The 13,697-nt window shown below is 39.9% G+C and overlaps 1 protein-coding gene across 8 annotated transcripts in view; it reads left to right on the forward strand.

Moving 5' to 3' along the window:
- The window catches only part of NEK7 (NIMA related kinase 7), an 82,428-nt gene that overhangs the window by 30,661 nt on the left and 38,070 nt on the right, over window positions 1-13,697 (forward strand). For all 8 annotated transcript variants that reach the window (XM_083620350.1, XM_083620351.1, XM_083620355.1 and 5 more), the window contains 2 exons: window positions 9,346-9,408; window positions 12,457-12,567. In XM_083620350.1, coding sequence (XP_083476476.1) covers window positions 9,346-9,408; window positions 12,457-12,567 — 174 coding nt within the window. The remainder of the gene's footprint in view (window positions 1-9,345; window positions 9,409-12,456; window positions 12,568-13,697) is intronic.

A 13,697-nucleotide genomic window follows, 5' to 3' on the forward strand; every position in this document is an offset into this window, starting at 1 on the left:
GACTGTAGTTTGTGTGTGTGTTTGTTACTGTACTATTTTTAAACTTGAGAATTTAATAGGTTTTTGAATTGCCCAGCAACAGTAACTATTTTGTTGTTGTTGTTATTTTAAGAATGCATGCAATTATGGAACTTCTGGCTAGCCTGGTCTACATGGGAGTTAGGGGGAAATGTTTTGCTAGAATTCTTTCCAGAAGCTCCATTGCATTTTGTGCCCAAAGTAGTTCCATGCATTTCCCCTTTCATTTCAACTCTTAATACCTTGTGTTAGAAGATCATAAAAGGATTCTTTTTATCTGGCACATGGATTAATTATTCATTGTGCGTTGTCAGCGAATTGCTTCTTCAGGATTAAATTAGAACTAATTAATCTTAAGGAAGAAAGTTCTATTTTATGCTATAAAAAAACTATGGCCATTTTACTTTCCTGGTTGGTAATCATTTTATTGCTTTTGCATTTGTAGGGAATTCTATTTGTTTGTTTTGCCAAAGCTCTTTATGGTTCTGCAGGTTGTGGTTTATTAAATACGCTATATTGAAAACATTTAGTTCTACGATTCAAAAGAGACTACTTTTTCAAAGATCGGAGTGCTGTTCATACATTCTGAATAAAAAAGTCTATTTGCTCTCTGAGATCAAACACCAATGGTCTTAAGAGCAGTATTACATTTTGCAGGGGGAAAAGCTTGTAGCTGGAGTGTTTCAAAAGAAGCATCCTTTTGAATTAACTGACTTATTTTATAGACTTCAAAAGTCTAGTTGTTGGACTGAGAGAAATAAATGCCGAATAAATTCAGAAATGAGAATTTAATGTGGGGAGACTTTCTTTTTTAAGAGGGCTAGTCCATCTTTCTGCTCCCTTCTGCTTGGTTCTTCATCTTAATCCCATTACTGCTCCCAGCTTTAGCACCACCTCTAAGGATCATCACCCCATCTGCAACATGTAAACGGCCACCTCACCATGCTGATTTTTTGCCTTTGGCTTAAGGCTCCATGAAAAAACAAAAACAAAACATGAACCCATCTTCTCATTCCCTGTTTGCTTCTCCCTCTGAGGCTTTTTGGTATCCTCTTCAGCAACTTTTTATCCTCCTTTAATATATCTCTTCTATCTTTATCCCATTGCCACAATTTCTTCACATTTTTCAGATAGAAAGCTGTGCTGTGTTTGCCAATTAACTGCTGGTGCAGTAGATAGATGCACATGAATTCAATGGATTAGGTCTGACTTGATGGCTGGCTGTGTAATGAGCAAGTCCCAAAATTTGCAGATGTGTCTGGGTTCCTTGGATGTGCTAGACTAGAGCATGGCTGGGAAACCTGTGGCCCTCCAGATGTTTCTGGATTACAGCTCCCTTCAGCCCCAGAGAACATGACCAGTAATGACTGGCAAACATGTTCCTGGTTTAAGAAAGATTCCCCCCCCCTTTTATAAGTTCTATGTGTAGCAGCGGGGTATGTGGGGAGGATATAGGAAGTTCTGAAAGCCTTCTTCACATTGGGCTGTAGCTCCTAAGAGGCTTGTTTGGTGCCAGTGTTGATGTCATTTTGGTGCTGAATGAAGAGCAGGATTTTTAGCTTTTTAAACCTTTTACAAAGTTTAGACCATGTTTAGCTTTACAGTCTACAAAAGATTTAAATATTACAATCCAGAAAACTGCACTTGTCATTCAGGTTCCCTACATTCTGCCAACCCATACGTAATCTCCTCCATGCCTCTTACCTAAATGGATACCAACCCTTTTCCAGTCTAGCAACATGTCCACATTCCTCAGGCTTTACCCTGGTCTCACATTGAAAATACTTCTTTTGTGCAAATTAATTCATTCCTCTGTATAAGCCAGGGTTCCTCAACCTCAGCCCTCCAGATGTTTTTGGCCTACAACTCCCATGATTCCTAGCTAGCAGGACCAGTGGTCAGGGATGATGAGAATTGTAGTCTCAAAACATCTGGAGGGCCGAGGCTGAGGGAGCCTGGTATAAGCTTTCCTGTTTTGTGAGGAAAACCTTTGTCTGTTTTTCTATCCAGGAAAAATACTAGATTTCCCTCCCTAAATAATATTTTTTTAAAAAATGAAAATAAATGAAAAACACTTTTTAAAAAGTCCCATGTAGCTATGGAAGATTTCTGAAACCCTTTCACCCCAAGTTTTTTTTAAATGAAGCTTTTGGGGTTCTAACACTTTAGAGTGGGAAATTGATTTCAAGGTTCTTTTAGAAGTATTTGTTGGTAAGCTTTAAGCATCATGTAGTATATGCAAGTGCCGGGGACGCGGGTGGCGCTGTGGGTAAAACCTCAGCGCCTAGGACTTGCCGATCGCATTGTCGGCAGTTCGAATCCCCGCGGCGGGGTGAGCTCCCGTCGTGCAGTCCCAGCTCCTGCCCACCTAGCAGTTCGAAAGCACCCTTAAGTGCAAGTAGATAAATAGGTACCGCTTTATAGCGGGAAGTTAAACGGCGTTTCCGTGTGCTGCTCTGGTGTCGGTTCGCCAGAGCAGCTTCGTCATGCTGGCCACGTGACCTGGAAGTGTCTGCGGACAGCGCTGGCTCCCGGCCTCTAGAGTGAGATGAGCGCACAACCCTAGAGTCTGTCAAGACTGGCCCGTACGGGCAGGGGTACCTTTACCTTTACCTAGTATATGCAAGTACATCGACTTCTGAACAAAATAGTAAGATTGCCTTAATTTTTTGTTAGGTGTTTTCAAATCATTTAACAGTTTATTGGACAGTTGTTTTCAGCTAATAAAAATGACAAAGATGGGTATTAGCTTAGCCATTACAAATGTCCTTGAAATGATTTAGTCTTATTAGAGTTTTGTTGGATGCAGAAGCTATTATAGTTGCAGATTTCCCCTGCAATGTACAGGTACCAAAAGAAATGCTAAACTTGTAATTAATCAGCATTTGTATATTGATAACACATTGTCTTGAGAAATGTAAAATGTAAAACATCCTTGTTTCTCCCTCTTGTTAGTACATGGCTATTTGGTCATGTCTGGATGATTATATATCAGCTTAATCAACTGAGATATGAACGAGCCTTGTACCCTGCATATAGCCTTTTGGCTTCTTCCTTTGGGTGAGCAAGCAAACAAGCCAGGAAATATTCAGTTAACTATTGTTAACCTTACTTTCCCAAATTGGCCATAATAGAAAATGAATTTGGAACATGTCAGGATGTGAAACCATGGTTTGAATCTGGCTGATATCCTGGGATTATTCCAAAGCCATTAACCATGGTTTCCCAATTTGGATGCAATGGGAAATTATAGGTAACCGAATATTTCCTGCCTTGTTATATTCATGTGAAAGAAGGAGTGATGTGGCTGCATGTGGACTGCAAAGAGGTTTGTTCATATGTTATCTTATTAAGTCATGATATGTATGTCTGCAGTTTGGGGAAATATTAAGTGTGCATGCTAAGTGGAATATACAGTGGTACCTCGGGTTACATACGCTTCAGGTTACAGGCGCTTCAGGTTACAGACTCCGCTAACCCAGGATGAGAACAGAAATTGTGCAGCGGCGGTGCAGCGGAAGCTGGAGGCCCCATTAGCTAAAGTGGTGCTTCAGGTTAAGAACAGTTTCAGGTTAAGAACAGACCTCAAGAACGAATTAAGTTCTTAACCCGAGGTACCACTGTACAAGTTTGTTTTAAGGGTACTAATGATTACAAAACCTCTTGTGGAAGAAAAAATCAGGTATTGAGTAGTACAACATCCAGTTTAAGGCTATTTAATGTCGCCACACCACCAATATTATTGTCTTCCTTTGAGGGAAAAGTAAATTGTTCTGTATAAATAAACAACGAATATCTTCCATTAGCATGGAAGTTCCTTTGCTTCTAGTTGTTGATTAGCCAACGAGAATGGATGTATTTGTCATAAATTTGCTAGGCTGCGATAGTTGGGGATTGTTCAGGGGAAATGGGGAACCCGACCTTATTAATACTGTGTTAATGGGCTCTTCCATAGTAAAACACAAACAAAGACCAACTCTTAAATAGTACTCTGGGCTTCTGGAATTCTCCCTAAGGCAATCAATTTAATCAGTACCAGGTGCTGTGTGTTGCTTGGACAAACTTGAAAGAATGTCCTTTATAAAATAACTTCTTATCCCCCCCCCCCACTATGTGATCATTTTAGTACTGTTCCTTCTCCTGCACTTAAGACTATATAACCATTTCTTACTGGGGAAAGATTTGGTAAAGATCATGTCCATCACAAAACTTAAATCTAACAAGAAAAAACGATTGCAAGAGAAGCATAGACTTGACTTTGGTATGGATCAGTCTCACATAGTATCTTTAGGCCACAGGGACATAATTTCAGATTCTCTTGAAAAAATAGTGTTACACAACAATGTATGTAAGCTGTGGTAAACCGCATCACTTGATGACTCTGTTTTGGGGTGATTTTCAGTTTTCTGCTTTATAGTAGCACTCCCCCCCCCATTTTAGATATCAAATTGTTTTATGTGCCCTATGGGAACATAGTTGCTCACTTTGCTAATGGTGTGTTGTTCAAAACATTAAATTTGGCATAGTGTAGTTACAGTTCAGTGAAGCTTTTATTTGTGTAGTATAGCTTGTCCACACACAGAGAGGGGGATTTTCACTTTCCCCCCTGAAACAGCAACTCCACTCCTCTGTATTGAAAACTTCTTTTGAATCCCCTATGAACTTATAGGGACCCCTGACCATTAAGTCCAGTCGTGAACGACTCTGGGGTTGCGGCGCTCATCTCGCTTTACTGGCCGAGGGAGCCGGTGTTTGTCCATAGACAGTTTTTCCGGGTCATGTGGCCAGCATGACTAAGCCACTTCTGGCGAACTTAAAATGAACTATATTATGTAACTTGAGAGGAGAGGAGATAAAAGCCCTACTGAATTGGTGAGTTAGCTGTACGCTTCTCTGAATTGTGGCCGTAGTCTCTTCAACACTTGTTACCAAGTAATAGTATCTTCATGACACCATCAAGCTCTCTTCAGAACTATTCACTTTTCAGAAACAAATGTTTCCTTGTGGTGATATTTCATAAAGGGGGCTATGTTCTCCTGCTGACTCCAACAAATTGCATGTAAGACTTGGAGCTTGGGTGATGTTGACTGTGGGCACAATCCAGAGCTGTTGAAATCATTGGAGGAAAGCATACAGTGGGTTGCATCCAGCACAATTGCTTTGTGGACAGAAGGAGAGTTTTGCTCATGGAAGGACCCTGCGAGTGCTAGCCATGAGTAGCAGTCTGAGACAGGACCCAGAAGCTGTTGGACAAGTTAAAAGTCAGGACTGAAGAGAAAGTCTAGAAGAGCACAAATGAGTGAACAATCCAGCGCTTGGTGAATTCTGCTTCACAATGATAGGAAGAACCAACATCAAAGGATCAATTAGTAGGTGAACAATCCAATGCTTGGTGAAAGTCATGACTGAAGAGCAAGTCTAGAAGAGCACAAATGAAGAGCAAGCATACAGGAACATGCCAGAGCTTAGGAAGACCGTGTTGCTCAATCAAGGCTCAGCAGGAACAGGAAGCCCTGTTTGTCCGTTCCTGCCCAGAAAGATCCAATGGCCTATCTTGGAGGGTGGAGTCATTCTACCCTGTGTAATTTAGTGGTTCACCATGTAGATGAGTGTCACACAGATCCAGCAGCTCCTGACAATAATTGTTGATGTTGCTGTGGTGGTGGTTGTTAATTAAATTTGTATACCACCCTTCATGTGAAGATCCCAGAGCATAAAACCCTTTTAGTTCACGGAACAACTGCATTGGGTTGACAGAAATGCCTTCAGCACACCTCCTTTCCATCATCCTAGGCAACTAGAGTAATGCATAAAACTATTGCATAATATGGTAGCATGCTTGTGCAAAGTGTGGCTCTCTGTGGCAGTTGTGTGCAGAGCTATTTTATCACAAGAGTGCAGTATCCATTAGTGCAATGCAAGCTTCTAACCCAATAATGACCTCCTCAGTAATTTTGTGAATTAGCCAATAACCCAGTAAAACAAGCGCTCGGCTGCTTAAATACTTGCAGCTGGACAAATCATTATATGTGTCGTCCAAATAATTTCTGCTGTTTCTCTAACAAGGCTCTTATGAACTTCAGAAGCCATTGCCATAGCATTTGAGGTGGGAGACTTAAGGTACAAATGTTGACACAAAGCATACTTTGCTGTCATTCTTACATAAGATATAGGATGCAATATGCGCAACATAAGATCTAGGTGTTAAAACAAAGAACTGTAAGATGACAATCGGTGAGTCAGTATTTCTGAAATATTGTAAAATATTGTATATTAACGCTGCACATTTTAAGGTAAATTTCCATAGCTGTCCAGTTTTACTTAGTCAACTTGTTTTTTAGGCTGTACTCCTAGACATACTCCTGCCAACCTAGCAGTTTGAAAGCACGTCAAAGTACAAGCAGATAAATAGGTACTGCTCTGGTGGGAAGGTAAACGGCGTTTCCGTGCGCTGCTCTGGTTCACCAGAAGCCTCTTAGTCATGCTGGCCACATGACCCGGAAGCTGCTCCCTCGGCCAATAAAGTGAGATGAGTGCTGCAACCCCAGAGTCAGTCACGACTGGACCTAATGGTCAGGGTTCCCTTTACCTTTAAACCTTGTTGGAAACAGTGGGGCTGACTTTTGAGAATTTCACTGTTAGTTAACCTACTATTTATCTGCTTTTCTCCCTTATATGGGTCCTTTCTTCCTAATTTATTCCTGGGTTCGGGATCATACTATACATTTCACTTCAGGGTTTTTTTTATTAGAATAATTGAGACCTGCCATGTCTCTTTTTAACAAAAAGCAATTGGAGGTGCCATTTGGGATCATGGTGCAGGGTTGAGGTAACCCATGCCATTTTCCTGCAAAAAAATAAAAATAAATCCCTGATGGGTGCTATTTTCTGCAAATAGATGCTTGTGTTGCTGAGTTTAACATTGGGGACATTTAGACATTATTGCTTACCACTCAACCTGACCACAGTGTCCAGGAAGGGAAGGGGTCTACAATAACGTAACTTGTCCCCTTCAGTGTGATACAGCAGGAATCAGATCCTGGTGTCTCACAATGATGAGTGGTGGGGACAGGGCAAATAGGAACCTGAAGTACCTGGTGGGTTGAGGTTTTTGTCTGGTAAGTTTAAAAAAAAACATGAACATGCCTGCTGTGTTTTCCCAAAGGCAATCAGATTCTTGGAAGCTAATCACATGTGCCAAGTCTTGGGATTTTAATGCCAAGGTGATCTAAGCAAGAGAGTGTGTTTTTCATTCTGGCTCTGAGACTTATAGCAGCTGAGGGCTGCAACATTTCTCTTTTGCCAGGCATGTTCTAAACCCCAAGTCGTAAACTTTTGCTTCTGTGTTTTCCATCAACACCAGCTTGCTTTTCAATATTTAGTCAAAACTGACTATACAGTGCTAGACCTTCCTTCCCCACTCTATTAGTCAGATGCTATTTTTTTCGTCATAACATTCCATTCATGTGACTTATCTTGCTATCGTTCTGCTTTGCCACTCAGTCTCCTTCCTGAATCATAACTTGCAGCACAGAGAGTTTGCTTTCTATCATCTCAGCATTTGCAATGCACAGAGGTGTGAGAATCCTGGGGTGTGTTCCTGCTAAAGTGCGTCTTTCCGCTTCTCTTAGCAATTTGGCTGGTTAAAATATATTTGTCCTGTGAGATTTACAGAGCATCCTGATTCCTTGGTTAACATCTGTTGCCAAAGCTGTTTGTTTTTGCTTTCCCTGGCCGTGTGTATTCAACATAGTTAGGGCGTTTGTTTGGAGGACAAAAATGGGGACAACTAAAATTACCTTGCTTCTGTAAGAGAACTTCCCCAAACAAGCACAGATTTTGGAAAAAAGTCATAATGGGAAAATGATTGACAGGACCACTGTCCTTGCTACCTTAATTCTAGTGAGGGCTTCTAAGTGATGATGGAAAAGTACATTGCTGGTTGGGGGTTGCAAAGCTTCTCAGTGCTCTTGTTTTATACTTCAGAGACAGCCTTTTATTTGTTTGTTTATTTGCTTTCACAATATATGGACACTTCAAATTATAGCAAAAAAAGCACACCTGCAATTTTAAATCCCATCAGACATCCACATATCACCATGTATCTGACGACACCCATCAACCACACTGAAAAACCAAGCAGAAGAAACACTGCTTTGTTTGCCAGGAAGACCCACTGAACATGAACATGTTGCCTAAGAGCAGATTTCCAGGGGGCATATGCAACTCTCTTGTGGTGCTGACCTTTAGGGGTTTCTCTCCAGCTCCTGACTCCCTGGAAAGCAGCTGTCGTCACAGAGACATTAGGGGTCCTCTTAAATGAGATAGCATGTACAGAAATGCAGCTCCAGATCTAGACTTGTATAACTATCTTGATTATCATCATCACGCCAGATGCGCTTAAAAAATGAATGTCACAGTTCATTTTATGCCAATGTTTCTGAAATGTCAGATAGCTGAAACACGCTTTTTCTCTGAATTAAAATTCAAGGCACACTTCTTGTATTCCCAAAGGTTTACATTTAGCGTGTGTAAATTATATTAAAAAAGTATCCACCCATGGTGCAGCCTAGTTTCTGTATGAGTCGCTGATCTGGGCGTGCCATCTGATTGGAAGGAGACGAGTTTAGAGCAATTGGCTTGTGCGGAAGCACAACAGAAAGCCTCCCCTGAGAATGTGTCGTTCTGCTGCTGCTTCTCTATATGAACAGTGGTTGAATGATGCAATCACACACCCACCATGGAGATGCTGTAGAATTATCCACTCCCCCAGTGTAGGCTGTTTAGAAGAGGCAAAGCTAGAGCAGCATAGCATTCAGAGATGCAGCAGGGGGCCTCTTCCGTGTTTAGGTACAGTGGTACCTCAGGTTACAGACGCTTCAGGTTACAGACTCTGCTAACCCAGAAATAGTACCTTGGGTTAAGAACTTTGCTTCAGGATGAGAAGAGAAATTGTGGCGTGGTGGCAGCGGGAGGTCCCATTAGCTAAAGTGGTACCTCAAGTTAAGAACAGTTTCTTTTTTTTAATAATTTTTTTATTAACAATTTCAACATATATGTATATATATAGAGAGAGAGAGAGAACAGTTTCAGGTTAAGAACGGACCTCCAGAACGGATTAAGTTCTTAACCCGAGGTACTACTGTACTCTTGTGAATTGGTACTACTCACAGCAGGTATTAATTATTTAATTTAATGCATATCTCATGTCACATAGTTTGGGGATTTCTCATTTATGCAACAGATTGCTTTTAGGGCACAAAATGAAAGCAAACATTGATGATATATATCCTGTGAATTATTTCTTTTTTCCTTTTTTTAAACAAGATATTTGATTTAATGGATGCCAAAGCCCGTGCTGATTGCATCAAAGAAATAGATCTTCTTAAGGTAAATATGTACAATGACTTTCTTTCTTTACTTGAATGAAGGTGAACTTTAGCATATATTTGTTCAGATTTTTATTATTCCCAAGTCTAAAGATTTGGAAGAAGGCGCACGTAAAATGTCTTCACTATGGATTTGGGATGATAGAAGGGCATGCATGTATTTTAAAAGCAGCTGCAGCAAAACTTCCATATCCTCAGCTGATTTTTGAGGCAATAGAGTTGCATTTCGACTCTCCATAGCTAATAACCAGAGCAGAACTTACTTGATACGTTTATTTACTTCTGGGTGTGTGACATTGTGGTTTGTATCTCACTGCCCTTCAGGGCAGCTTACAGACAACAGCAACAACAGCAACAAGGTTCATAATAAATAACAAATGAAAGCTAAAATGATAGGAACCTATTCTAGCTTTAGCCTCATTAATTCCTGCCCCCCCTCAAAAAAAAAAAAAACCTGCTACAAAATATATAAGATTACTATTTCATGAAACAGGTGGCAGGTCAACTGCTGTTTTTTTTTTTTTTAAATAAATTGCACCATAATCTCAAATATCTGCTGAAAGTAGAAAAGAACCCAAGGAACAAGTTAAAAATAGAACTGGCCTAATGAATTTATCAGGAGTTCCATAATGAGCATCCCATTACCGAAAAGATATCCTTCACTTCATCCCAGCTGCCCTCACTTCAGTCAAAGATGGAACTTGGGAGCAGAATTTGTCCGCTGATCTTCGCAATTGTTTACTTGGAAAAAAGGCTCTCTTGAGCATATACTGCATTTATGCCTTTTGCATAAGAATTTAGGATGCTACCCAGACTATTTCACCATCTAGCTCAGTACAGTTCATTCTGACTGTCACTCCACGGCCTTGGGCAGAAAGGGTGCTTTTCTAAGACTGCCCCCTGGCAATCCTTTTAGGTTGGACCTGCTATATGTAAAGTTTTTTTCTCAGCCACTGAGCTACTACCCCTCCCTACAATATATGTATAGAACACATAATGTGCACACACATGCACACAAAGATACAATGCTTTTGTATTCCTTTTATGCATGTCAGTCTCCCATCCATATCGCATTGCATTGTAAGCTGCCTTTTTAAAGTTTAAAGTGGGAACCAAGAGCTGCCCCAGTTGTTACCGAGAGCTTATCCTTGTAGGATTTTCCCTTTGAACTGCTGGCCTCCACTCCCCACCTTCCGCCACCTTACCAAGTTATATCAGAAACAGCTGTTTTTGAATGAGGTTTGTTATGTAGGTGGGGGTGAAGACTTGCCATACAAGAATCTTTAGTTCTCAAAAGCAGACTGCAGTGTGATCCAGAGAAGATGCACTTTGTAAAACAAGGACAAAAGCCTTGTCTGTGCACACACAAACTTTTTTGTTCCTCTAAAGCGCCTTACTGAATACTGATTATGAATGATGCAAAGAGACATATAAATAAGGTGAGTTACAGTTTACAGGAGGGGGCTTTCCTTTGGAGTGAATGTGGCTCTTCTTTTCCTGTTTGTTGTTGCCAACCAGAAAGATGCTCTGACAAAATTCCCAGGTTTTAGGTTTTTGGGGCTTTAAAAAGAAAGTTTCTGGTCTTTGTGATTGCAGAAGGTGACACATGTTGTTTCTTGACGACTATTATTGTGCTTACTCTCTGCTTTAAAAATATAACAAACCTTACCTGTGATTTTAAAGGTTACTTAGGTGTCTGCACCTAACTTCCCACCCTGCCACTCCCCCTCTGCCCCAGCCGTAGCTCTTTGTGCTGTACTAGCAACTGTTCCTTTATATTTTTAGGAGTGCCTTGTTAGATAGAACATGGGTATTTTTGGTAGGAGATGCCTCATTGCACATATAGAAAATTCCATGCACCTTACTGACAACTTTGTGGAGGACCTTGCTATGTCTATGGAAGATATGGTATTGGAGAGGTTCTCTGTGATGTCTGCTCTGTGGTTGAGCAGATGATGGATTTGATTACAGAAACCACCCTTGGTCAGATGTGCACCTAGGAAGTAGTAGCCTAGGCTACCTGTGTGGGCAGACTGAGCCCCATGTGATTCTGCCCGGCAGGAACAAAAAACATAATAGGAAGCTTTGCTGTAAGAGAGTAGGGACTAGAAAAAGCTCATAGCTGCATTGCATTCATTTCTTCACCTATTGATAATCATGCCTTGAAATAGCTTTTCAGTTCAGTTTCATGATCATTGTACATATCAAGAGATATGTAGCTATATGCTTTGAATACAAAATAGATTTTTTTAAACTTTTGAGGCAAAATTTAAGACAGTGTGATAAGTTTTTTATATTCCTCAACGTGTACTCTATGTGGATTGTTGTTATTACTTTTTGTCAACACTGTTCTTGACCTGGCCATAAGCCTGCCAAAAGTTTGCTTTGCTGAGTTTTTCTTGTCTGTCTGGAGGCATTCAGCTTTAAAAACCTCAATAATTTTCTGAGAAAGAGCAAAACATTGCGAATATATCCATTTTAGAATAATCCAATGGATGCAGTTGGAATTTAGTGGTACCTTTATTAATCCTGTGAGTGGAGTGTAGAATGCAAAACCTCTTCTGGTTCCAAATTCTACTTTAGTTTTGTTTTACAATGGTCATTGGTTGATAAGCTAATGAAGTTTTTTTTGTTTTATCATGGACAATTGAAAGTTGAAGAGGTGTTTTTTCTTCTTTTTTAAATGGCATGTTCTTTGGCTTTCTTGCATAAGTCATCCAATAGCTTTGTGTGCCCCATTCCTAACTAATTAAGGGGCTTTCTTTTCCACACACCCCCAAAAATAGACATGCTGTAGTAGCTGCTGTATTGTTTTCTGACTTAGTTCAAGGGGCTGGTATCCTCTTCGTTAAGTTTGATTTTTAGACTTGGTTCACGGTTTTTTGTTATCTAAAAATAATGCATGCAAATAATGAACAAATGAATGTTGTTTTCTTTTAGTACAGAAATGGGTGTTCTCCCCTGCCCCTGTGTATATAGGATTAAATGGCGGAAACCTATAGTTGAGGCTATACGTACTGTAGACTGAAGTATCTGTTTCTTTTTCTAGCAATTGAATCATCCAAATGTAATCAAATACTATGCATCATTTATTGAAGACAATGAACTAAATATTGTACTGGAATTAGCAGATGCTGGAGACCTATCTAGAATGATCAAGGTAGGCGTTTTTCCTAACAGAGTTTTCTTTCTTTTTTAATATATTCATTGTTTGAAATAAATAGAAATCATATTTTATTTTTCATATTTTGTTTTGATTCTCATTACTCTGGTTTTATTTCTGGATTCTCAGGTACCCTAAATTATAAGTGATTGCCGCAAATCCTACTCCAGGTTTCAGTTCTGTAAATCCTTTCCAAGCTATTGAAGTGTCCATATTTATATCTCACTATAAACGTTTGCTGCTAATCTTAAAATGCTATGCATGATTACAAGGAAACATAGATGGGGAGATCATCATTAGACTCCAAATCTGGCATTGTGCCAACTATAATATTTAATGTTGGCATTTCTGTTTATAAATTCTCCCCTTTGAGATTTTTACCATAATAATTCAGCTGTAAAACCAGATTGTATGTTTAAAAATGTTGGTACTGACCATCCAAACATGTAGGAACACGTTTCTTTCTGAAGTTGTGAAAACAAAGCAAATCAATCAAAAGCCCTTGGAGCCTATGAAGGCTGCTTCCATAATGCTTGATTTTTGCCAACAGGAATGAACCCACAAGTCATTGCAGTGATAATATGGAAAGAGCTTAGACCAGTGACTTCTCAAAAACCAGGCAATAGGCTGCTATGCTCTTAGTTGCAATGCTGGCTGGGTGATTTGGCACCAAACTGAAAGTGCTATGATAGAAGTACAAGCTTGTGAAGAATATTTGTAGCAGTCCCTCCACAATGCACCATTTGAGATGTTCTGTCCATTCATTCACCCAGCCATTCGTTTATTCAAGTATTTCTAAACCACCAACTTATTAAAAAAATATGGCCTCCAAGAATTTTTTTTTAAAAAACCATAAAATTACAAAATCATAAAAAACAACACTGAAATGCTTGGCTAAACAGAAATGTTTCCAACAGGCAGTGAAATGATAGAATTGTGAGTGCCTGTGCGATTTCAGTGGGAGCAGTGTTCCAAAATATTGGTGCCCCTGTACTAAAAGCCTTAGTTTTTGTAGAAGCTAAATGAATAGAAAATAAACCAAATAGAAACTAAACTACAAATCACCATTTGTACACACTAAACTAAATAACCATGGCACAGCCAGGAGGGCTTCGGCTTGTCCCACT

This window comes from Podarcis filfolensis, assembly GCF_964270895.1.
Source record: "Podarcis filfolensis genome assembly, chromosome: 6".
Taxonomy (NCBI): Eukaryota; Metazoa; Chordata; class Lepidosauria; order Squamata; family Lacertidae; genus Podarcis; species Podarcis filfolensis.